The sequence below is a fragment of the Macrotis lagotis genome, chromosome X, assembly GCF_037893015.1.
Source record: "Macrotis lagotis isolate mMagLag1 chromosome X, bilby.v1.9.chrom.fasta, whole genome shotgun sequence".
Taxonomy (NCBI): Eukaryota; Metazoa; Chordata; class Mammalia; order Peramelemorphia; family Peramelidae; genus Macrotis; species Macrotis lagotis.
The window spans coordinates 631,101,594-631,128,763 of record NC_133666.1 but is presented as its reverse complement, the minus strand read 5'-3'; the positions used below and the strand labels follow the sequence as shown (position 1 = coordinate 631,128,763).

The window sequence follows — 27,170 nt, the reverse complement described above, 5'->3', positions numbered from 1 at the left end:
AAAAATACAATAAAACATTACTGCCCTCTACCAGTCTGCGATCCATGAGGTAGATGATACTACCATTAAGGAGATTTAAAACTGAATGCATGATCAGATCCAAACAAGAAGGACTTCAGTAGAGAGAAACCTAAGGATGTGCTTGACCTAATGTTGTCTAACAATTTTATCAAGTGAACTGGATAAAAATGTAGGTGGCATACTGATCATATCTGGAGATCATACAAAACTACAAAAGGTATCTAATTCAATCAATAACAGAGTCAGGACTGAAAAATATCTTGATAAGCTACAAGAATGGATCAAATCAAATAAGACATTTTTTTCAATTTTAGTCTGGACACTGTGCTTTTATCATTGTAGGAAATTCTTGGTGAAAAAACTTCTACTTTAGAGAAAATCAACAGTTGCAATTGATTTACCTATGGCATTCCTAATTCCAAGGTAAATTTTTTTATCCATTTATGCTAAGCTGCAAGAAATAGAGGAAAAACTGTAAAAAAATTTTTTAATCAAATTTATAAGCATAAAATGGGAAAGGCCCGTGTCTATAAAGCAGTCTGAAAAAGTTGTGGAGGTTTTAGTGGAAAGCAACTTGTGAGTATACTGTGATATGTCATCTAAGAAAATTAATCAAACTTTGATCAGAGGTAAGAGAAGAACAATATCCAGAACAGAGAAGGCATAGTCCCATTTTGTTCTGCTTTGGTCAAACCACAGCTGAAGGCTTCAGATCTGGGTGCATTTTAGAAGGATGAAATGGCTTCAATAAGAATTATAAATTCATGCCAATAAAGCCATGAATTCATACCATGTGAATATCAGTTGAAGGAACTGAAGGTATTCAGTCTGGAAGTGGAGAGGAAGGAATGATAAGAAGAGGGAAAGATAACATAATAACTGTCTTTTAAGTAGTTAAAGGGCCTTCATGTAGAAAAGAAATTAGAGACTTATTCTATTTTTCTTCCTGAGTGCAAAAATCAGAAGCACTGAATAGAAGCTGAAAAGAATCAAATTTGGACTTGACATAAGGATAAGCTTCCAAATAATGAACCCTTCCAAAATTGTTCTTCAGGTTTGTGATTCCCATTCACAGGAGATCTTCAAATAAAAGGCTGGATGATCACTTGTCAGGTAAGCTGTAAGAGGATTCAAGTATAGGTTGAACTGCCTGGTCTCTGAGGTCACTTTCAAAAATTAGATTGTGAGAGGTGGATAACCAAACAATGACAATGAATCTGGCTGCTAAGTCAGTGTATATATGGGGTAAGGATAGAGCCATGAGAGACAATCACATTTAAGGAGAGCAAAAATAAAGAGGTAGTGAAGCAGACTGAGAAGGATTAGTCAAAAGGATAACAGAACTATGTAAATGTTAAATCTTATGTGTCAGAAGGCAAGGTGTCCCTTGAACATCAAGGAACAAAGGACATGCTCACTAGGCTCCTTCCTTCTTGATTTGCAAGGATTATCTTTACCACACCTAATTCTTCCCAGTCTAGCAACTTCAAGATCTCCTTTTGGCTTCAAGGATAGCAAGCACAGGGTCTCTTTTCTGACTGCTTTCGTAATACAGATAGTTAAGTTTTTTTCTTAAAGGTAATTAATGATTTCTTTAATGCAAAAAACCCAAACCATTTACTTTTCTCATTCTCTAATGGAATCAAAAGGTCTGGGCTTGAGATCGATTCTGTAACTCAATATATGACTCAGACAAGTTACTTCACCTTTCAAGATTTCAATTTTCTCATCTGAAAAAATGAAAGGCTAAAGTCCCCCTCTCAGTTTCTTCAGAGTTTCTGTTCTGCTTGTTGATGAAGTCACATTCTAACTCTTCCAACTTCTTGGACTACTACTCCTGCCATTCCTTAAATGTAGCAATTCTCTTAAGTTTCAATTCTTTAACTCTTTGTTCTCTAAACTGAGGAGAGTTCATCTATTTTCATGATTCCAACCTATCACTATGCCTCTAAATCCATGCAAATCGTTATCTTCAGTTTTCTCAACTCAGTTCTAGTTACAGATCCTGGACTACAGAATTTCTTTTTGGTGAACCCTCTCATCACTTTAAAAAATTCAATGCACTTTAAATGTGCATATACAATATTCCCAACTGTTCATCTCTTAGGGGAGGGGGGTAGGAAGGGAAGGTGGAGGGAAATTATATAACTTAAAAAATATACATATGCACGTGGATGATTGCTGAAAAACTTTCATAACATGTAATTGGAAAAATAAAATATCAACTGAGGAACTTAAAAAAATCCAATGTGTTCCAATCCAGAGTCATCTTATTTCCACATAGGTTCTCCCTCCCAATCCCTAGCTTCTATAAATAGTACCACTATTCTTTCTGGCCAACCAGGCTAGAAATCAATTTACACACTCTTCTTTCTTCATCCTTTCTAACCAATTAAGCCCTGTTAATTTTATAAACTCTTCCTTCAAAATATCTTTTCCCAAATATACCTAGTCCAAAGTGAACTGTGCCTAGAAAAAGAAGTCAACACCTAACCCGACTCCCTGACTCCATTTTCTCCTTATCCATCTATGATGTCAATCATCTTAATTAAGATGGCTGGTTTCACTTTAGTTTTCAAATCAAAAACCTACATCTTTCCACTAAAAAAAAGAAAAAACCCCTTCCCTTTCTAAATTCTACCTCTCTCTCTCTTAAGGCTCACCAAAAGTATACTATATACCTTATAAAAATTTTGCTAATAGTTGTTCATACTCTCTTTTATCTTATATTCTCACAAATAATTTACCAGATAGTGCCTTGGGGCAACTAGGTGGGCACAGTGGATAGAGAATCAGCCTTTAAGTCAGGAGGACCTGAGTTCAAATCTGACCTCAGACACTTAATAATTACCTAGTTGTCATGATTTTGGGCAAGTCATTTAACCCCACTGCCTTGCCCCCCCAAAAAAAAGAAAGAAAGAAAAAGATACTGTCCTTCTATCACTTTATGAAGTCCTCCCCCTAATGTCCTAGGTTGGTATAGAGGAAGGCATGTTCTGGAACCAGCTTACCAGGGGCATTCATTGTTAAATTTTCAGTGTGAGCTTAATTTATTGCTTTGTTGATTACTTAACATTTGTAATAAAGTAAAGGGAAAAAATAATGATTTAAATATTCACATGGGGCAGTGGGGAGGAGAAGGAGCTTGTTAAACATTTAGCTGTACAACCCTTTGTGGAGATGAATATTTACTTTTGAAGGCGTTCCATCAGAGTCCATACTTTAACAGCTCCTACAGCAAGCTGGAAAAGGTACCTAGTGTTTCTATTTTGTCCCAATCTAGCCTAGCTAAGTTTGGAAAATTTAATCACAGTAAGGTCTAACACCAGGTAATAAATCTTTTTGACCACAGTAATTAATAAAACTAAGCCAAGAAAAGACTTTTAATCTGTACCAGTGAGAGTAGCATATATAGTGATAAAAATACACAGCTTTAAAAGTACTGAAATAGACTTCTTAAAAAAAAAAAAGAAATGAACTATCTTTAACAGGCTTTAATTATTTCACGTGTCTATTTAGTCTCCCCAAGTGGATGAGTATTGATACGAAGAAAAATGCCTCATATTCCTCTCATATCTCCACAAGATTCACAGGAAGTACTCAGTATAGATTTGTCAAATTATTTGAACCAAAGCAAATGTGTTGACACTGATCACTTCACAAGCCTGGACTGCAACTGGGGTAGCTCTGAAAAGGCAGTTTACACAAGTTCTTGATCGACAACAAAAATATCATTACACTGATTCTGAAATATCTGTGAAGTAGGAATGAAGATTAAAGTCAAATGAAACCTACAAATAACTATTTCCATCACTAAAGCAGAATCTTATGAATAAAATGAAAGGAAGCTATTGGTGGTTCAGTAAAACAGAGGGAAGAAACTAATGTGTGTATCCCTAATTTCTAGCACAGTGTCTTACACATAGTAAATGCTTAAATATTTGCTTAATTATTAACTGGTACCTAGAAGACTGAGTTGACAGATGGGAAGAAAAACAGGATTTCTACAATCAATATTAATGGGGAAATTCTAGTGAAAACCTGTCTTACATTAAAACTCACATATAAATTATCTAAAAATGATTCAGCTAAAAAGCTAATGGAGAGAAGCAATGGTGCTTATAACATGAACAACCAAAAGAAGTTCAGCTTCTTCAACATGTCCGTCTGTATTAAATTTCTTCCTATTTCTAGTCAGATTTCTATCGTTCTTTTCAATTCAAAATCTGAGTCTATGTTCCCATAATAAATGTTAAAGATGGACAGCATTACATTATGCCCACATTCTCTGTATAAAATTACTCTTTTAGTTCACCCCTAAGGAAGATTGTATACTATCAGACCTCAACTTTATGTAGGGTTTTCCTATTTTCAAAGAACTTTTACATGCATCACACTGAATAACACAATCACTTTGTGAGGCTGGAAGGTGTACAGCTATTATTATCCCCATTTTACAACATGATAAAATTAAGGTTCAAAAGGGAAGTGACTTGCTCAAGATCACACAGCTTGAAAGTGAGACAGCCAGAATTTAATCCCAGGTCCTCAATCTCAAAGGCCTATCCTTAAAAGGGAAGACAAGTCTTAGTTTCCTCTGGGCACAAATACATTAATACTCTTAACTAAATAAATGTTTTTAAAAATTTAAGTATTTTAAATATGTTAGTAGGTTCTTGAAAGAAAAATTTTAGGTAGTGTGTATGTGGAAGGAGAGAGGGTGTATAAATTTGATGTACATGTGTGAATAAGTCCCCATGAAAATAACTTGCAATGCACTCTATTACCCCTCTCCTCTGTATAATCTACTAGTGTCATCATTAAAGCTTTCTTTCCCTCTGAAATTCATTTTGCCCCATTCTACTCTTAACAATGGGACTAAAAAGTAGTCAACTTAAATGTAGAGAACACTTTCTTTAAAAAAAAAAGAAAAAGAAAAAAGTAGATGCCTCAGATAATCACTGATTTCCTAACACTATCCTGGAAGATGGCACAGAAGTTGTGAAATGCCATCTCTCAAGCAAATCATTAAAACACAACATTTGAGAAATATAAGGAGAAAAGGTCTCCGAGAAAGAATCATTTAATATGGCAATATGGAATGCCTTTTCACTCTTGTTAAAAGTTTCATCAGTCCTGTAAACTTAGGGAAAATATGCAGAGGTAGCCACCTTACAAGTTTCTTCTGTTGGAGTTAGAGCTTTCTCTGCCCAGGAACCAGTCGTAGCCCTGGCTGAATGAGGCCAGATTCTCTGAGGTGGATTAGTCCCTGCAGCCGAATATGACTCAGATGTAACCTCTAATCCAGCATGAGATTGTAGACTTGGAAGGCTTCTGTCCTTTGTATAAAGGATGAAATGGCATAAATAAAAGTAATTTTATTTGTTTAAAAAAACATCCTCCCCCACTCCCATCCCACTCCCCACAACTCATGATGCCTTCTCTTTGTCTTAGGCTTAGGATGGCCAATGCAAAGTCACATTATCAAATAGAATGTTACTCCTTAGCCTTGGCATCTCATACTATCTAGGGCCGCAGGAAAGACTAGGGGTGGAACAGGGTCAACCCTCTTTCTTCATTTCAAGTGAAATGCAAGTAGAATACCCAGGAGTTAAATGCTATGAAAATAAAGATGGAATATAATCAAGAGGAATTTAACTTTTCCTTCAACTGCCCAAGGGAAGAAAGAAAAGGGCAACTATTTCAAACCAAACCCTTACAGAAGATCCTAGAAAAGAAGCAGACTGATTGATTGTAAATATATTATCATGGCTTTCCCACCTCATTAATGTTCAAAGAATTTTGGACTTGGGTTCAAAAGACCTTGTTCTACATGCTAGTTCTGCCACTTACTAGCTGTATGACCTTGGACAAGTCACCTGTCCTCTCTGGACCTCAGTTTCCTCCTTTGTAAAACGAAGGGATTTGTTAAAATCAGATGTTTTTAAGCTGGGATTGGTTTTAGCAGATCCATGAACTTGGATAGGTAAAAAGGGGACATTCTTATTTTCACTAATCTATACCTGAAATCAATCATTTCCTTCAATTCACTAGCCTCACTGAATTGCTGGAGGAGGCTAGGATATACACAAAAAGCTTACAACTCCCTGGTATAGGTGATGTCTAATTTCTCATTTAGATTTAACATTCAATGACTTTGCCACCACAGTTAAAAGACCTAATTTCTTATCTAAAACGAGACAAGCATTTTGTGTGTTTATTCAGTCCACACACTATTTATTCTAACAATCATTATCTACTGATTGACTAGCCAGTTCTCTTTTTAGAAAATATTATCTAGATAAACTGACATTTCTGTTTCCTGAAATGAGGAATCTGGTTCAGAAATTCTTAGCAAGACAAAAGCACATAATGCTAAGCTAAAAGATAAAACATTGAAATAAAAACTAAGGTAAAATCCCACAAAAATCACTGGCTGAGAGGGAAGGAAGTACTCACTTTTCAATTTCTGTTATAAGAATCAGAAAGTAAAAAGTAGACTATCTACCAAAAGTGTCAATCTAAAAATGTTTCACGAAGGTTTATATATCTCTCTAGATAAGAGTTCTGGTAGACTGCCGCAATCTAGTAATATCACAAATTTTAGAAAATGTCTTGTTTCTTATGACAAATACAAGTCTTCTTTTGTTATCCAGAGAACTGGGAAAGAACTTTTCTTAATTTTGGACTCTCATACAAACAATAATTTTTTAGTAGTGATATATAATAAAATTCCTAGTTTTCTTTAGTTTTAAAATATTCCCATTATCAGGAAATAAAGGAGAGCACAGTAAAATTTGACAGATGATATCAGGACAAGTGGGTTATTTTCTGAACTCTATTCCAGTAAAGAAATGAAGATTAATTTATTTTGAAGGATAAGTACCTAATCTGTGGATACTTCAAAGTTTTTGTAATGCCCACAACATTGGTTCAAATGTGGAGATATTGAGATATGTATCTATGAAGGGAGTGGCCATAAGATCATAAAGTCTCCATAGTAGGTGGGTCTTTGTTAGTTGTAGCGCCTTGGAATTCAAGTCCATTTAACTCCTACCTTATCTGGCATTTTCAAAATTTAGTTTTTCTGTTATGTGCAGTGCAGGGGAGTTAGCTAGCTTGAAATTGTGATACAAGTCACTATATAACAATACCATTAGAGGGGGAAAAAGGACCACTTTTTTTTTTGACTAGGAGAGTAAATCAGAACAGCTTCCTATGTACTGGCTTCTTCACAAGCTCATGCATTCTGTCTTAGAATGCTTTGAAATAAAAGTCTGATCCTTTGCTTGTCAATATAATTGGTGACTCAATTTCTAAGAATTAGAATGTTTAATACAAGTTCATGAGTTTCAGGTTTAATCTATCTTACATAATGATTACAAATATTCTCACATAAAAGATTTTGAAAGTGATGACTTCTTTTTAAAATTTAACACTCTTTGGTGGGAGTATCCAAATGGAAGGAATAAGTATTGAAATATAAAAACCAATACAAAACATCTTGAAGATTAGCTTAAGTAACAAAATTTCCAGGAATTAGGTTTTTTCTTTTATTTTGAAATTCTGACTTTAAATCATTCAGATCTTGAGTTTTACCGATACTACCCTTCTTGAGAATGAAGATGCTAAGTTAAGTGTATCAAAATTCTGTTGGATGGATGCATTTGTTGGATAAATATTATCTGTTATTGGGAGAACATGAGGATGCTAAAAAAAAAACTTGTAATTTATCTTTCTGTACACACACACACACACACACACTAAAGCCAGAAGAAAGAATAATGAACAATATGAAACCTAGGATAACTGGGAGTTCCTTGGCAAGAAACTATCTTCTCTTCAAGTCAATTCTCATATACTCTGTACTAGCACTCCTGTCCTATGAGAAGGCTTGGTTTAAGTTAGTTGCTTAGGTTAATAAAAATTCACTTCACAGACCAAAATGCTCATATTCCTAAAAATTGTCTTTTTTAAAATAAGGCTAGGCATATGATAATGATGACTTTCAGCATTTAACTGCTTCTTTCAAAATGCTGCTCCCATGTAAACATGACCATCTCCTTTTCCCGAAGTCCAAGTATTTGACAATTATTGCTGATTTAACACTCTCCTTATAAAACTGAATCTTTTGAATTGAATAAAATACTTAAGAGATAGTTAAGGGCAAGAAAGATATGGAGTAAGAATTCATATGCTGTTTTTTTGAATTCAGCACTTCATCGATATCTGAGGTCCTCTATAGTGTCTTGAAAACAAAACAAAACTTTCTCCCTTGAAACATAAGAACCAGAAGATGAAAATAAGAGTTATTTTGTACAAACTTGTTCTTTGATAATAAACAGTTTGCTTTCCCCAGGTAAAGCTGCGCCCAAACTTCATAAACTTATATTTTAGTTTTTTTTATTGGCTCTCTTCATCTATAATATAATCCTAAAAAGTCTTAATACAAAAGTTAAATTCAAGTAATATTCAGAGGACTCTCTTCTTTCTGATCTGACTAAAAGACAACAGTCTACCTCAGTTCTAACTGAAACAATAATCTTGCAATCAGTCTAACTCTACCACAATGGAACACCTCCTTTTTGGATGCATGAGGCATTGTCCAAGTTCAGGAATAAAAGAGACAAACTGTAACAAAAAGTATCTTTGATTTGAGAAAATTTGATTTTGCTACCTAACTTCTTTCACCATTCATGTTTTCAAGGAAAAAAAAACAGTTTCTATGGGTATATTCCATTAGGAAAGAATAAATTTAAAGGAAAAATTAATGTCTGATTTTTTTATTTAAATAAGATAATGTAGGAGGAGCTGAATAATCTTCTATTACTTTCCTTTAAGTTAGCACCAACTGTTAGTTATTCCAGGACTTGGCTCCAAGGGAATAAAGGGAAGGGGCCAGGGATACTCTTGTTGGGGATACCCTGAGCAGTAATAGTACTGGGTAGATATGAACTTACCCCTGCCAGTTCTTGTTGAATAGAAGTAGGCCGGGCTTCAGAAGCGGGAGGCGGAGAAGTGCTGGCTGAGGCACTAGCGGGAGTGGGAAGCTCTAAGGCATGCTCACCAGCTGACTCTGGGTGACCCATACCATGGTGGGGGGACTCAGCCTCCCCCTGAGGCTCCTCTCCCGAATCCGACAAGCCTTTTTGCTCTGCAGAGGACTGGGAGCAAAAAAGACAATTTTCCTTCAATGCAAAAGCTGCAACATGGGGAGCAGTTGTCACAGTGCCAGGACATCTAAACCTTTAAGAACTTTCGCCAATTACTGGGAGGGGTTGCTCCAGGCAGATGTGCCAATAAACAAGCACAGAACAGGTCTGAGAACCTATTTTAAACAAATAAGGCCTTCTCAATCAATAGCAGAGAAAATAAACCAACTTGGATCTGCTGCTAGAGGTTCTCAGGTAGAATCCAGGGGCTTGGGCCAATGAAACCCCCATATCTGATAGATATTTGACAGTTTTCTATAACTACGGTAACTGTGGCAAATGGTGGATAAAGCCCTGGAATTTGGAGTCAGAGAACCTGGTTTCAATTCTCAACTCTGCTACTACCTACATGATACTTGAGCAAGGTACTTCCCCTTTCTAGGGCTCAGGTGGACCAAATGAGATCTAAAGTCTTTTCCAGCTCTAAATTCCATGATCCTATTTTTTCAGTTTGCAGTTCTCAAAAACAAAAATACAGGTGTTCACTTCCCTTATTCCTGGTTTAGAGTGACTGCTGATAAGAGTCTAACTGAAATGAAAATATGAATGTATTAAGAGTATGGTAAAGGTTGTTGAGTTTAGAAAAATGGATTTATGTTCAGTAAACCATGACAATCAAAGCATCTTGGGGAAAGGGCTTAACCTAAGAACCTAGAAGTCCTCTTCCTATTCCCACATCATTCTTTGAAGTGGGGAATCTGGATTCCAAAGGAATAGCTTTAAACTGACACCACCAGTCCAAGGGAATAACAATTCCATGGAACTTCTCCCCAGTCTGGTTTTGCAGGGGTGTTGGCACAAATTATGGACTGAACTCAAGACTTGTTTTCAACTATTATTCAATCTAAGAGTCTCAAAATTTGAAAAGTACCCCCCATGGTACACAGTCCATCTCATACTCCAGCAGAAACAGTCAACAAATATTCCTCATAAGTCATCATGCAATTTCTGCAAGTATATCTCCAATGAGAGTAGAAATGAGCATAATTGCACTTATCTTCTTTTACCTTGTGGATAATTCTAATTGTTAGGAAGTTACTCCTTACATTTATTTGAAATGTGCCTTCTACTCACTGCTCCAAGTTCTGCCCTCTGAGGCAAAGCAGAACAAGCGATAGCCTTCTACTTTATGACAGTCCTTCAGATACTGGAAGAAGGCTTGTAAACAATACATCTTTGCATTACATGGTTTTGAAATGTCATAAGGTGGTGTAATTGCCAAATGAATAGTGTAGATACAAAGCCCTGTTGGGAAGTGCTGTTATTCACTTCCTAAATTTGTCCAACAAATAGGACTGAATAGAACCTGCTACCACAAATAATCCCCATTCGATCCTGTGGGATTAAAGTAACAACATAATGAAATAACTAAATCTATCTGTGTAAAATCACCCTTTTTCTCTCAAACAGAATCATTGGAATTAAACAAAAAGAATACTAGATCAATAAGCACACTCAATTTTTCCCACCCTGCTTCTGAAATAAAGTTTATCAAATCCCATCACAGCAGATTTGTAAATGCTCCAAATCTATGCCAAAAAATTAATAAGGACGAAAACTGGAGGCTTAACAAATAAAATTAATCATTACTTTTGGTTAACAAATTCTACTATAGGTCACTCATATGAAAAAACTTCATAGAACTAAATATGTCACTCTTAGCAACAATCTCAAAGTTTTTACAACTAATTAATCTGAAGATCAATTTGCAAAGTTCTCTAAAATCTTTAAAGCACAATATAAATGGCAACTTACTGTTACACCTGATGTCTTACATTACATTTGTATAAGTCAAAAACCTAGAACTCATCAACTTTTGTTGTTACCTAAAAATATGGTTGGAAAAAAAACACAACTCTAATTCTTACAGAGATAGTATTTCAAAATTATGTTTTAAACACATGAAATTTCACTAGCACAGTATTTTCTGGCAAATCAATATTTTAAAAATCTTCAATGACCTCTACCTAGTTTAAAGCACGGAAATGACTATGTCTTAAAAAGACAGGCCAACAGCCTTCACTAGTCTGCAAAGGCTTCTCAAAAACAGAACCTATGGGGCGGCTAGGTGGCACAGTGGACAAAGCACCGGCCCTGGAGTCAGGAGTACCTGGGTTCAAATCCGGTCTCAGACACTTTATAATTACCTAGCCATGTGGCCTTGGGCAAGCCACTTAACCCCATTTGCCTTGCAAAAACCTAAAGAAACAAAAACAAAACAAAAACAGAACCTAAAATCTATGTATTGAAGATTCCTAGTTTAATACAGAGAAGCTCTTGCCCAGAAAAAAGGCAGGTTACCAGAGGTGCAAGTTTTTGTTTGTTTTGTTCTGGCCCAGAGAACTCATGAATCCAGCTTAAAGCATGGACATGTGATCAAATGAATGGAAAATAATCAACTGCAATTGCAGTAGCAACCGCAAATACAATACCACTGCATTATCTTTAAGTTATTTTGAAACAATTTTTTAACCAGATGGTCAATATCTTGCTTATAGAAATCTCAAACTCACCCCTCACTTCTAAAAATGCTTATCTATAATACAAAAAAAAAGATAGTGAATTTAAATAAAATAAATGAAGGCTCCATCTCGTAACTTACTACTGCACTCTTCCTCATTTTATCTTCACCTCCTGACTATGGTTTATCTTCAAGTCTAAGCCCAAATTTTCCTTAGTCTTAGTGCCTTCCTTCTAAAATACAGGACTCTAATGTGTCCTGTTATAGACCCCCCCCCCCTTTTTTAGGTTTTTGCAAGGCAAATGGGGTTAAGTGGCTTGCCCAAGGCCACAGGGCTAGGTAATTATTAAGTGTCTGAGACCGGATTTGAACCCAGGTACTCCTCACTCCAGGGCCGGTGCTTTATCCACTGTGCCACCTAGCCGCCCCATAGACCTTTTTCGTACAAAATTTTACCTTCATAATATCATTTGTGTGTGCCTCTTTCTCTCCTCTGCCACACCCACCACAACAAGGTGCAGCCACACTTTCATAATCTTATGCCCACAGTCCTAGACATACAATAGTCAGCTGGTTGATCTCCCTTCAGTTCAACCCATCCTTCATCTTGGCAGTCAAATTAATCTTCCTAAAGGGCAGATATATCCATATTACCTGGGAGGAAGGAGAATGTTTTCAACAAACTCCAATTTCAATAAACTATATATAAAGTCCTCTAGCATTCATTCATAACTTTTTTACACATTGCACTCCCACACACACCCCAACTACCTCCTCTGGCTTCCCCTATCTTTCCAGTTTTCTTCACCCCATAGACTCTGAGTTCCAGAAAAACTGGTCTCCTATCTGTCCTCTCCCCCAATTCCCTTCCAGCATTTTCACTGACTGCCCTTATCTTTCCTTCAGGTCCTAGCTAAAATCCAACTTTCTACAATATGCCTTCCCTTAACATGTGTTTTCCCTTGGTGATTATCTGACTTATTTCACATATGATTTTACATAGTTATATATTTATCACATACATATTTTTATATATAATTATTTCCATGTTGTCTCTTCCATTAGATTGTGAGCTCCTTGGAAGCAGGGACTGTGGCTTGCCTTTCTTTGTATCCTCACTGCTTAACACAGTGTCTGAACACACAGTAGGCATTTAATAAATTGTTTAATGAGTACATAAGTTGTTTGCATGCTGCCACCCCTTTGAAGTCCAAGTTCCTTAAGAGTTGGGGCTGTTTTTGCTTTTCTTTGTATTCTCTGCACTTAGCATAATACCTACAAATAGAAAGCATTTAATAAATGCTGACTATAACATTAGCTAACCAATGGCAGCATAGTTTTCTCCTGTCATATGGGTAAAATCATGGTTCCATAAAAGAACTTGCAGCAACTGGCATTTATTTCAACTCATGATCCAATACCCTTCTTCACTACTACTGTCTATCTCAACTCTCTCAAAGTACTAGTGGGAAAAGGACTTTGCAGCAAATATGGCACTTCTCAAATAAACCAATCTTAGAGGAGTTTTTACTGAACATGCAAAAGAACTGGAGTTAGCCAGCAGCTAAATCCAAAACTTCATTCTCCATATCTGTCAATATAATAATAGGGAAACAACCACAAAAGTTCTGTGAACTGCTTTGTTTAAGCATAAATAAAACACATTTAACAGTTTTTATGGAAGTTAAAACATTAAAAAGATATCCTATATAGGTATATAGTCCTATTGAAGTTCATGTTTGCTGGGAATATAACAGAAGCTAAATCAATTCCCTCCCTGTTGGAAGAGAAATTTGTTTAACTTATTAAGCAAATATTTTGTATACATATATGTATACATGTATAAATATATGTAAAGTAGTGTTCTTCTGACAGCTTCAGTTTTTCAACTTCATTTAAATCTAGATTCAATAATAAAATAAACAGAACTTGATTAGTGAAGTTCTTTTCCTAAAACATGTTTAAAGGGTTGTCTCAATCTGAAACAGTTAACTCAGGGAAAAAAATGCCGTTACAAGAGACCCTTACACATAACTAGCTCCAACAATAAAGGAAATCTGGATAATGATTCAAGAAAAAAAAACCTAAACACTATCTAGGGAAGGTATTCTATAGCTGTTTTTTGCAAGCTTGATTTCACTTCTAATCTTGTTTGCAAAAGCAAATAAAAGAAACTAAAAAAACAGACATTTGACAGACATCATTGATATATTGTACTACTTTTGCTCCTTATTTGTAAGAAACCATGAAGAAATAAAAGTATTTTATCCATTTTAATACTCAGTGGTATATAACAGATTTTCTACCTAATAGCAAGATACCTCAAAACAGGGCAATATCCAGAATTACTGAAGTTGCAAATGACTATGTATGTAGTGCTATATGATGAACCACAACGATCTTATAACAAAAGTATTACTCAATTAACTCAGTATTAGAGATAACAAGATGTTCTACTGTGGCACCCAGCACTTTCAATAAAATCTTTCTCTACAGAAGAATATGAGGGTATTCCCTTCTGGTCATTTACATGTGTTTACATTTAACTATTGTATTTATTTAATATTTCATGATACCCTTCATCTCAAAATGAAATCCTTTCTTAGCTTCCCTTCCTCAAATAAGCCATTTTTCATATTAGCTGCAACTTCATGTCTTCTTTATGTTGATAATGAGAATGCGAAAATGCATATGGCTCATTTTCTTTAGTACTGAAGTACTCAGTCTTTGAACAAGAATCTCATATTGAGGTTAACAATAATTAAATTCACGTTGTAAGCTGTTCCTTAGACAAGAGGCATTTTGTTTGCCAAGCATTCCTGAGTTTGTGCTCCACTGTTAAAGACTTTGAGAACCTAGAGTCACCTTTCCATGACATGACGAAGTACTTAAGTTAAACTTTTGTTGAACTCATTATTTATTTTAAAAAGATGTTCATGTTTGTTTTTTTAAAAAGCAAAAACCTCTCTTACATGTTTTCCATACAACTTTATCACAAAAACAGTGATTTACAACTCCTATCACAAAGGATTAAAATCACTGGAAGTGATGTTATATCAGCAAGCAACAAAGAGTTCTAAGAAAGAAAAGAGAAAACTTCTGGTTTTCTAAATAATTTCAAGCTTAAGGAATTGTCAATTTCTATTATGAATATTAAATTGAAATAAGTGGTTCAAAAGATGAATTAAGAAAATTCCAGGGGTGGCTAGGTGGCGCAGTGGATAGAGCAACCGCCCTGGAATCAGGAGGACCTGGGTTCAGATGCTGCCTCAGACACTTAATAATTGCCTAATCATGTGGCCTTGGGCAAGCCACTTGACCCCATTTGCCTTGCAAAAAACAACAACCCCCCCCAAATTCCAACATTTTGAAATTTTTTGAACATCTAAGGGCACTAAATCAACTAAAACCAGAAAAGACTGGCAAGTTCATCTCTCAATATTTCAACCCTCATTGCCTAATAACTTATGAACTCATGTAGAAACTCTTTAAATAGTCAGAATATTTAAAGCACAAACAACAAAATTCATAAATAGATAAATCAGTCTGATCAAGAAAGCATCTTTATTCAGAATGAAATGGAACATGAAAATCACTTGGATTATCAAACAGGAAGTTTTTAATGACTTTCTTTAGCAAAGAAATCAATAATGGAAAGAGTTCAAATTAGTATTTAAGTAAAAATACAAAATATTAAAAGTCACAAATCAGATGAAGGATGGTCAAATACAAATCCCTTTAAAATTCATGACAGTAGGAACTGTTTGTATACAATAAAAGGGCAGTTTGCTTCTTTACCTTTTTTGATCACCTAGTTCTCACTAGATATAATCTTTCTCTAAAAAAAAAAAAGATACAGGAAAAACTAATCTAAATAATCCCTGCATCATTTCTGATGAGACAAAAATACCACATATTTGTAGTTGGTGTACTGTTATAAATCAGTCATCCAGATCATCAAATACTGTAATTTATACAACTAATTTCACACACCCTAACTCAGATAAATTTAAAACCCAGGCATATATTATAAGATCTTCATGGTACTTCCCATTCCCCTGAACTCACCAGTTTGATTCTAGTTATATTTTCTGATACCTGAACAATGCACTCCACTAACACAGTATGATGGCAACTCTTAAACTACTTTGAAAAAAAATGCCTTCATGGGCAAAGGTGGCCATTAATTAATTAATACAAATACATTTAATTATTCTAAGTTACATTATCAACAGTAATGATTCAAAACAAGCATATTCCAAAGAGACAAAGTACCAAGATGAACAGAAAACACTCCTAAAAGCAAATACAGGACTAATTTTCCCCCTTTAATATCCACATCTAGCTCACCTTTCTGAAAACAGACTTCTCTTTCTTCTCACAACAAAACAATCTGATCGTCAATCCCAGAGTAACCTGATGGCCTCCCTCACCCTTTACTTCTAAAATTCCAGCCCTGTCACTCTTCCTAAGTTTCCACAACTCTACAACAGGCTTCTGCTACCTTTATGCATCCCTACAGATTGAAAGCAGGTTAAAGAAACCAACGCATAGAAGATATAACTTACTGGCCCCTTACCTTTTGTCCTTTATCCTTCTGAAACACAAAGACGGGTGGTGCAATGGCAGGCTTTTCTGCAAAAAGAAAAATTGGTTTTTTTCCCCCCAACACTTAAAAACAGAACAAAAAAAATACCATCATCTCCAAAGAATATCACATTAGGAAAAACAAAATAGCAGTGAAAAAGTCAAACCACATTGCATACACTCTCAGGGAGCTTGCCCCACTAGACCACTTCTCCAATATTCTAAGTTAACATACTTATTTGGAAAGACAAAGCAGGATTTATTTGTCAAAGTTTTGAAGTCTAACTTTAAGAAATGCTGCCAAAGGAATGAAATGATATCACAGGATAATGGGTATAATGAAAGAATAATATCAAGTGTGGGACAAACAAATGTGACAAGTTGGATGACATTTATTTTTCTCATTCACTGTTTTGGTGTATATTTGTCCCAGTGCCTGGCAATGATTGACAACAATGAACCCTTTCCCTGCCCAATAACAGTTCAGAATTGAAATGTCCCATCCCTTTCCCTTTTCTGCCCCATTTCTGCCAGTAGTTGTGGTTAGGCCAAAGTAGGCTCAAGAAACCAAAGGTATCACTTGATCCAGCAGGTTCCAAGGAAAATATAATGTGGGGGTCTCTTGGGCACATCCCCTGCCCCCAATCCCATAGTTGAGTTACAGAGTAGTTAATAGTCAACCCACCCTATTGCCTTGATCTCTTGGCCTCATTGGTTCCAACCCAGCCTTTAAGATACTCCTCCCGGTGGGTTTCCAGTTCCTCTCCAAAGTTCAGGGTTCAAGTACATGGCCCAAAGAAACCCAAAGGTATGCAACCAATAAATGCTATTCATTACTTGTGACAAGCTGCCAACCTCCCACAATGTTGCTATTTCAAATATTTTGGGGGTATATCCATGCGGAGGAAAAACAGAACACAATTTCTATGATAAAATTCTACAGGGCAGAGAAAGACCTTTGACCTAGAACGCAGCTCAGTAAAAATCAAAATCTCTCTGCCATATTCTTTTGATACTAGTAAAATTAGTAAAATTCAGTTAATATGTGCCAAAAAGTCCCTTTCACCATATCCCATGTGCCATACACAGGGTCTTCTCATGATGTTGGGTATGAGTCTCACTAATACACCTTTCACAGTACCAATTTCAGTTATCTTTCTGACGACATACAATACATACTAGGAATTAATAATGCTAATGAATATTCAGCTGTAGAGAGGCCAAACTAGCCAATTCTATTCACAGGGGTTCTCTCCATGCTGAAATGTTCAAAAAGATGGATATGACTCCCCCGCACTGGAGATGTCACAATTCCATCTACCCCACTTGCTTTCCCCAGATGGAAGCCTGAAAATAAGCCTCCCTGAAGGAATTCCTTCCATTAAGAGAGCAGAGGACCAATTTTATACTTAGTGCTAAATTAGACAAAGTCTAACTTAGATCTAATCAGATCTGTTACTATTTGAGGATACAACTTAAAAAAGGATTGTGATCCCAGGGAGGGTACAGGTTAAGAGGCAATAAAGAAAGCACAGTCAGTGGAAAAAAAAAGAAATGTCAGGTTTTGGGGAGTGTGACATGAAAAATGGTGTGGGAGAAGCACTTGGATGACAGTACAGATGTGTTGAGCTATATCTGGAGAGATGGAGGTATCCCTAAGAACAACAATGTAGACAATTCCAGAAGAAGCTGAACCTCTTTCAATGGATCCAAGAGCAAAAACTATTAAAGAGCAAAGTGGACACACCAGAAGGAAGAAGAAAGAGATATAGGTACAATTCTGTTTGCCTTGCCAACAATTCAAAAATACTGCAGTTTCTTGAACAAATTGGAGTAAAAAGATGGTAGCAAGACTATGCTTTAGAGAGTTCTTCTGTATTGTTGCCCAGACTTTAAAAAGTAGCAATTATGGAATCTATCAACCAAGAAATATTTAGAGGCTTTGCTATATATGAATGGTAAAAAGGAATGATTTTGAAGGAACAAAATTCTTCATAACCTTTTAAGGATGCCAGTTTAGAAAAACTTCAGGATTAAAACTTTTTTCGGATGGACTTTACTATACAGATAGAGGCCTAGGAACTCTTGGGAATTTTGTAGGATGACTCATTTAAAAATAAAACAAAACAACCTAGTTGGAATAGAAAAGGAAATACAGGCCAGGATACTGGGAGAGAAGAGTGGTAGAATCACAACAAGAAAAAGCATTAGCAATATATTCAAGCTTTGCCACAGACTTAGCTTCTTGCTATCAATGCCTAGAACCAATACCTCATCTTTCATTGTCATATTAACAGTCATTAACTTCTCTTTTGTTGTTGGCTAGGCAATGGGGTTAAGTGACTTGCCCAAGATCACACAGCTAGGTAATTATTAAGTGTCTGAGGCCAGATGTGAACTCCGGTCCTCTGGACTCCAGGGCCCTTGCTCTATCCATTGTGCCCTGTAGCTGCCCCCTACAGTCATTAACTTTTAAACTCTACCAAAGACAGAAACAACCCAAAATCTAGAAGTCAACTACAGACACAAAAACCACCAACCAACTTCAAGGTCATGGTCAATTCCATTCTGTTAAGGCCAGGGATCCTATAAGCAGCAAATAACACACTGTATATCCATATAAATGACCTATATAAAATACTAGAATTGCTAGAATAAATAGCTCAAAAATTGAGGGCAATCATGCAACTACACAAGCATCACCTACAATAATCACTTAGTCTCTATAAGGCTGAAGCAAATAATTTGACAACCCCTACTGTATAAATCCTTGTACTATACAGTAAGAAAATAAGGTTGAGAAAATAAAGATACTATCTCCATCCTAAAAAGCTAATATGATGTATCCAATGAACACAAATAAATATGATGCAAGGCAAAATGTGGCAAGTGAGGCTTTAGAAAAGCAATCTAGGAAAATAGGAAGAGAGAAGTTAAAGAAAAGTTTCATAAATTAAGTGAGATCAAAGCTAAGCCTTGAAAGAAATACAAGGCTTTTAAGAGATGAAGATGAAGAAGTATATTCCAGAAATGGGAGGCTATCAAATGTACAAAAGCAGGACAGATCAGAATAAAATAAAGGAACAGATTATTAGTCCAGCATGGCTAGAGTACAGGGTATATCAAAGGAAGTAGAGTGAAATAAGCTGCAGTCACAGCTGAAAGATGGCAAAGATGACTAAAAGGGAAAATAACATGCTGAAGGAATCATGAGAAAAGTTATATTCATGTACTCTTGTAGAACTGTCATTTGGTATAGTCATTCAGCACAGCAATTTAAACTCTGTCCCCAAAAAGTATACAAACTGGGCATACTCTTTTGACCTATTAATAATACTATTAAATATATATATCCTAAAAAGATCAAAGAAAGAGTAAAAGCATCTCTATTAACAAAAATATTTATATCAATTCTCTCAGTGGAGTTTAGAAAGATTTGTACAAATTGATGCAGAATGAAGACAGCAGAACATTTCAAACAATAACACTGTAACAATCCTGTCAAAGCAATGATTAACCAGAATTCCAGAGGACAGATGATAAAGAATACCGCTCACCTCCTGACAGAGAGACTCAAGAGTCTCATTCAAATGTATGAAGAATGTAATAATCAAGTTATTTTGTTCTATTATATATATTTGTCACAGGATTTTTTTTCCTCCAGTGGTATGGGAAAGAAAATCTACTTTTGTCCTTTTAAAAAAATTAATTTTTAAAAAATACTTATATATTTTATTCCATAGGCAACAAGGCATTAAAGATTTTGGAATATATAAGTTAGCAAAAAATAGAAGCCCAGGGAGCAGCTAGGTAGCACAGTGGATAAAACACCGGCCCTGGAGTCAGGAGTACCTGAGTTCAAATCTAACCTCAGACTCTTAATAATTACCTAGTTGTGTGGCCTTGTTAAGCCCATTGCCTTGCAAAAACAAAAAGAAATAGAAGCTCGTGGACATTGAAATATAAACCTTCTGTATACCTTCTTCAATAGAAAAGCAAGTATTGTAAAAGAAATTCCCCAACAATTTTGAAAGTTACACTCAGTTACTACAGAGCTAAAAAAAAAATATTAGAAGTCAACACTGAGTTCCAGTCCTCTCCCCAAACCTTCCAAATATATAAAATTCCTCATTGGTGAACTGAATAAATGATGTTCCTCTCTAGTCGTGATGAAGTTACTGAGCATACTTCAGATCGAGTCCAGAATTCAGTCTCTTATTCAAGATCATTCATGCCCTGAACTTCAGGTCTTATCTTATCCCTTCTTAGAACCTCTAATGCAAAGGTCTTCCAGCTAGCTCCTTATTCTCAAAGCTTTTAAAGAGCTCTAGAAATAACATCTCTTCTGTGAGTCATTCTTTGATCAACCAGGGATTATCAACTTCCCTGACACCCACTCAAGATCTCAGGGCCATATCTCCTTTGTCCTCAAAGATGTTCATTTCCAGAACACAGTAGGTACTTGATAAATGCCTTTTGAGAGAATGAGTTAATGAATGCTCTACATAGAGAACTAGAAAGGATCTCAAATCTATCTAGCCCCACTGTTTTTTTTTTTACAAAAGAACATGTTAAATCAAGAAAATTTTCATCACTAGTTTATTTCTAAACTCTGCAATCTCACTAGTGTGAAGATTATCAATACCTCAGGCTGTTCAAGTAACAGAAACTTCAAAAGTTTATATTAACACTTTGAGTTTGTTCAGACTTAGTTTTTATTTTAGCTAAAGTATGCTTTAATTATAAGGAAATGACAAATACTTTCCTTCAAAAATACTCAAAATGGGAGCAATTCTATCTAGTAACCCTTCAGATGAAGATCTTTAAGAAAGTATAGTCTAGTTGGTTAAGGACGAGTTATGAGGAAGGCTAATATAAAACGTTAGGCAAGTAGCCTGACTTCCTTCCACTTTGACCAACCTGCAGTTCTATCAGGCAAGAAGAGAAGGGTCATTGAGAATGAAATCATGCAATTATCAGGCAAAGAACCAGACACATTCCAAGGTTAACACCTCAATGTTGAAACAAATGTGTACTGTGTCTTTCGTCAAATGTCTTACCATTAACACTTTGCTCGACATATTCAGAAAGTCAGAATTTAAGTATATAAAGTCTTTTTCATAAAAACATCTTCCCAAAATGAGAACACATAAACACTTATTAAGTACCTACTATGAGCAAAACAAACTCCAGTGCCTCCCAATTAGCTCTAAATCAAATAAATTTGTTTGATTCTTAAAGACCTTTAAGGCCTGGTCCCTTGCTTTAAAATTTCACTAAATACTTCATTCTCCAACACTCATGATTCAGCCAAACTGGCAGCATCTCTGTTGCTTGCACAAAGTACCATCCCCCCCATCTTCTTGCTTTTGAACTGGCCATTCTCCATGCCTGGAATGCATTCTTATATCCCCCCTTCTACATTAAGCCTTTCCAGATCCCCTCCACTGCTAGTGTCCTCCCCCTTTAATCTGATATTAAAGTACACTGTTTAACACTTTGTAATTATTCTGTATATATTTTTATGTACTAATTGTCTAGATAGAATAAGAAAATACAGGTTAGTTTTTTTTTTTAAATTTATATCCACAGCACCTAATTAACTCAGTGGCAGGCACAGGCACTTAATATTTGTTTAATTTTGACTGATAATGCTAGGACTCCTTGGCATACAAAGAAACATAATGAGGTCCCATCAAAATGGGAAAAGATAAAAAACTGTTTTTATCTCAGTAACACATAACAAAGGAGAGGTGTAGATGAAAAACAATGAGAAATTTCCATCTTAATTGATCAAATGAGATAATTTCTACAAGTCCTTGGCACAGTTCCACAAATATGATTGGTCCTTATAAATGTTCATTCCCTCTTTCTCCCCCAAGACGTAAGTGAAGAGTGGGGGAGAGGAGGTGAGGGTAAAGTCAAGTAAGGCTTCAAAGAGGAATCAGGCTTTAAAGAAAGAGGAAGGAGCTCAATAATGAAATTAGAAGGAAGGAGTAGGCAAAGAAATTCATTCTAGTTAGAATGGCTTAAGCAAAGCTGTAGAGGCAAAGGCAGGGCAAGGTGGGGAGACAGGAGACAGACCATAGTAGGTCTAGAATACCAGCATCCAGGATTAATATAGAGGTAAAAGAACTGCAGAAAGGATCCAAAGTCCTTTTTTTGATTACCACCCTATCATGATGACTTCCCCTCCTAACAGAACACAAAAGTAGAAAACAAAAGGGAAGCTGAGAACTGTTTATATTACTGTTTTATATGTCATTAATTGAAGGATCAGTCACATCAGATAACAGCTCTCATATGGAATGCCACTTAAAGAGGCCCAAAAAATGCCAGGGAAATAAATTAGGCTTAATCCTACTTGATGTTTCTTAATCTTATTATCCACTAAGACAACATGAAAAGCATCTTCACACCAAAAATAATAGCATGTTGGTGACATAGCATCAAGTAGATAATATATAAAAGCCAAAGGGTGGCTCTCAAGATTTCAAAGATCTTCGAATGCCAGGTTTCCTCTGTATAGGTTGTTAAATTTTGGAAAAACTACCAATTGCTGTAAAATGAAAATTAAAGAAAGAACAAATACTAGATGAACCAAAAAATTTACCAATCATCATTTTAGGGTCAAAATCAAAATTTTGTATAAGCCAACAGTAAATTCAGCTCCCTTCCCAAACATAACTCACAAAATTCATTTAAAGACACATGGTATATAATATATAATTAATAAGATATATAATTATATAATATACTACATGGTATATTATACAAAATGAAAATATAAATGTAAAGAACAGCACAAAACAACCAAAAATTAATGCTGCAAAATCACAAACAGGAACAGTCCCCAAAAAAAGAGATATTTGAAGATATCTCTACTCCATTCCTTTCCAAAAATGGGAGATCCAGAGGCAAGACAACCTGCACTTTATTCCTTTTTGATATACTTAGCGGTTTTACTGATTTTTTTCTCATTCCTCTAAAAATATTGTTATATGCTATGGGTTTTTTTGGGAAGTGAGAGGGATGCTAAGAGAAATTTTGTCAATATAAAAACAAAAGCTATCAATAAAAATGTATGAAAAGAAATGCATGGCATATACATATACCCCAAACCTAATATGTGGAGGCAGTGGTACCTATATGCAAAGACCTGAGTCATTCAATTAATTCATAAGAGATAGTGATTCACAGATAATCCAAAAGTAATTTGTTACTGAAATTAACAGAGAACTGGCAATTACTCTCTAGCAGGTAGACTTAAGCACAGGAAGTTTTTTAAAAATCAGGCTTGTATTAGTTTCCTGTTCAGAATTCTTTCTTGATCCCTAATATTCTGGAAATAGAATCATCACTCCTAAAACCAGCACTGGAAAAGAAATGCCAAGGTCACCCCCCAAGTGGCAGCAACATTTTCATCAAAATCTTCACTTTTCCCAGGCAAAGGAAGTATTTTGTTTTAAAATGTCCCAAAGAGATTCAGTTCAATAAACTTTTATTAAGTGCCTTCTGGGTAAGATAAAAGGCTTAGATAAAAGTTTCTACCCTCTGATAATTGAGTGTAACAAGAGAATATGACAAATACTCAAACAACCCATAATATAGTTCATGTATAAGTTTAGTAACTATAAAATGCTCTATATAAGGCCTGAAGTGGAAACAGTAAGTATATGCAGGGAGAATAACAGGTTTCTGAGAAGAGATGGTATTTGGACTAGAACTTAAAGGGCTGGAAAGGAATTCAACAAGCCATTTTAGGAACAGATGTAAAAGAACAAAGTAAATAAAATTCAAGGCAGGCCAAGAAGACAGTGAGAAACCTAGTTTAAGGAGGCCTAGATTACTTAAAAAAGGCAGATAATATATAAAGGCTAAAGAGTGGCTCAAGATTGTGAAGAACTCTGAATGCCAGGTTTCTTCTGTAGGCAATCAGTAGCCTTTTGTGGAAGTCTGAACACAGGAGTGACTTGATGATAACTATTTAGAAGGAAAGTATTATGAAGTACAGATTATGGGAAAGAAGCTAGAGGCTAGAGAAAAGATCTGTTAGATGGTAACATAATAGCCTAGAGGCAGGGAAGAGCAAGGATCTATCATGTAACAGCAGGTTTGGAAGAGGAAAGACACAGGAAGAGAGAGAATAAGATGACAAACACTGGATAAGTTTAGTACATTAAATTTAAAGACAGAAAACTGTAGGTCACCTGGTCCAATCTCTTCATTCCATTTCTGAGGATCCTCAAAGATGAAGATGACTTGCCTAAGGCACACTCAATGGCAAAGTTGAGTTCTGAACTCAGTTCCTCTGACTGAATCCAAAGCTTCTGACATATGCTGCTGTGAAAATGAGGTGGGAGTAGTAGCTGAGACCAACTCTAAGGCAACAGTGACCCTTTAAGGTTATGGAGCCATTGAAAAGGACAAAAGTGGGCAAATCTGGGATCACTAGAGCAATATGGTGTGAAATAATACCAAATTCACAAGACTGAAAAAAAGGTCACTGGATATGGTGATTGAATGATTACTTTTAAGACAGCACTTTCACAGAGTGCTTATTGTAAACCCTTATTGTAAAGTTAAGAAGATGACTGGCTAGAGAACTTTTAGATATAAACTAATGGAAACGGGGCTAATAAAAAAAAAGACTGAAAATAGATGAGAAAGAATTATCTTTTTAAAGAAAGATTTTATTTATTTTGAATTTTACAATTTTCCCCCTAATCTGGCCCCTCCCCACAGAAGGCAGTCTGTTAGTCTATGTTGTTTCCAAGGTATACACTGATCCAAGTTGAATGTGATGAGAGAGAAATTATATCTTTAAGGAAGAAAAATAAAGTGTAAGAAATAGCAAAATTACATAATAAGATAATGGGGTTTTTTTTTCCTAAATCAGGCAATATAGTCTTTGGTCTTTGTTCAAACTCCACAATTCTTTCTCTGGATACAGATGGTCAGACAGCCCCAAATTGTGTCTGATTGTTGCACTGATAGAATGAGCAAGTCCATCAAGGTTCATCATCACCCCCATGTTGCTGTTAGAGTATACAATGTTTTTCTGGTTCTGCTTATCTCACTGAGTCAGCATCACTTCATGCACATCCTTCCAGGCTTCCCTGAATTCTCATCCCTCCTGAATTCTCAAGCCTCCCTGAAGGAACAATAATGTTCCATCACATACATATACCACAGTTTGTTAAGCCATTTCCCAACTGAAGGACATTCACTTAATTTCCAAACCTTTATCACCACAAACTGGGCTGTTATGAATATTTTTGTACAAGTGATGTTTTTACCCATTTTTAAAATCTCTTCAGGATATAGACCCAGTAGTGGTATTGCTGGATCTAAGGATATACACTTTTTGTTGCCCTTTGGGCAGAATTCCAGATTGCTCTCCAGAAAGGTTGGATGAGTTCACAGCTCCACCAAACAATATATTAGTGTCCCAGATTTCCCATATCCCTTCCAACACTGATCATTGTCCTTTCTAGTCATATTGGTCAGTCTGAGAGGTGTGAGGTGGTACTTCAGAGATGCTCTAATTTGCATTTCTCTAATAATAATTTAGAGCAATTTTTCATATGACTATGGATCACTTTGATTTCCACATCTGTAAATTGCCTTTGTCAATTGGGGAATGGCCTTTTTTTTTGGGGGGGGGATTTGACTCAGTTCTCTATATTTTAGAAATGGGCCCTTTGTCAGAAATACTAGTTGTAAAAGTTGTTTCCCAATTTACTACATTTCTTTTGACCTTGGTTACAGTGGTTTTGCAAAAGAATTATCCTTAGCTAGGAGTAGGTTACATAACTGATAAAGAAAAGAGAAAAAAGTTGATAATACTGAGAAATTTCAAGGAGTGAAGTTGAGTATTCTGTCAGGTAATCTCACTATTTTCAATGAAATGGAAGGTTAAGTTATTAGTTCTCAGTAGGGGGAATGGGTATGCTGTTGCAGAAAAAAAGAAAAGATTTGCAGCAGTTTGATTGGTATGTAAGAGATAAATAGCTAGCCTTTCTAAATGCCTTTATTTTTTTTTTTGTTTTTGCAAGGCAAATGGGGTTAAGTGGCTTGCCCAAGGCCACACAGCTAGGTAATTATTAAGTGTTTGAGACCAGATTTGAACCCAGGTACTCCTGACTCCAGGGCTGGTGCTTTTATCCACTGCCACCTAGCCGCCCCCCAAATGACTTTATAAATAACTCTTGTCTAAGCATCTCCACAATAGATTAACTTGTGAAAAGCAGCACTCAAGAAGCAAGAATTGAGGTCTTAGCTCTTATACTGGACAGTTCTTTGACCACGTAATAGGCATCACATCACTCACTGGTGTAATAATAAGATTTTTTATATTACCTACCTCTTAGGTTATGAAGCAACTGTTCTGTGAACCCTGAAGTACTACACTACTACAGTACTACTTTACTGTTAAATGTAAGCAAGTTCTTCAGAACTAATCAGTTTTTTATCTTCACGCTAAGTAACCAAAATACCAAAAGGGCTGTATATTTGGGGAAAGTCATGGTTCTACCCAATTTAAATATACCTTAAAAGGAGAAAAGTCCAAATGATTGGAATTTATGGTATGGAATTTTGCTCAGGCTGTCAACCAAAATCAGTATGATCTTTTTTGGTAAAGGTCATTCATAATAATAAAGATTGCTCAAAATAACAAAGACATGTGGCTCCATAATTTTGTTTGTTTGGATTTTAAGACAGGTGGTAGTATTCCAAAGTCCCAGTAATGGCAAAGCTATTTATTTTTTAAGTGGCTGGCCACTTTAAGATCTGAATAAAAGACCACATGCTATTTAGTATCAGAAGCAGTTTTACTTGCATAATGGACCATAGGGGTTTGAGCTGGAAGGGACTTCAGAGATCAT

General features: G+C 35.7%; 1 protein-coding gene across 9 annotated transcripts in view; it reads right to left on the bottom strand.

The window, feature by feature from the left end:
* Positions 1-27,170, bottom strand: part of RANBP3 (RAN binding protein 3) — an 84,775-nt gene that overhangs the window by 49,982 nt on the left and 7,623 nt on the right. For 4 of the 9 annotated variants that reach the window (XM_074203797.1, XM_074203795.1, XM_074203796.1 and 1 more), the window contains exons 2-4: positions 16,274-16,329; positions 8,982-9,185; positions 5,193-5,360 (exon numbers count right to left, since the gene is read on the bottom strand). In XM_074203797.1, the coding sequence (XP_074059898.1) occupies positions 5,193-5,360; positions 8,982-9,185; positions 16,274-16,329 (428 nt within the window). The remainder of the gene's footprint in view (positions 1-5,192; positions 5,361-8,981; positions 9,186-16,273; positions 16,330-27,170) is intronic. The other 5 variants (XM_074203799.1, XM_074203802.1, XM_074203801.1 and 2 more) reach the window with 3 other exon arrangements.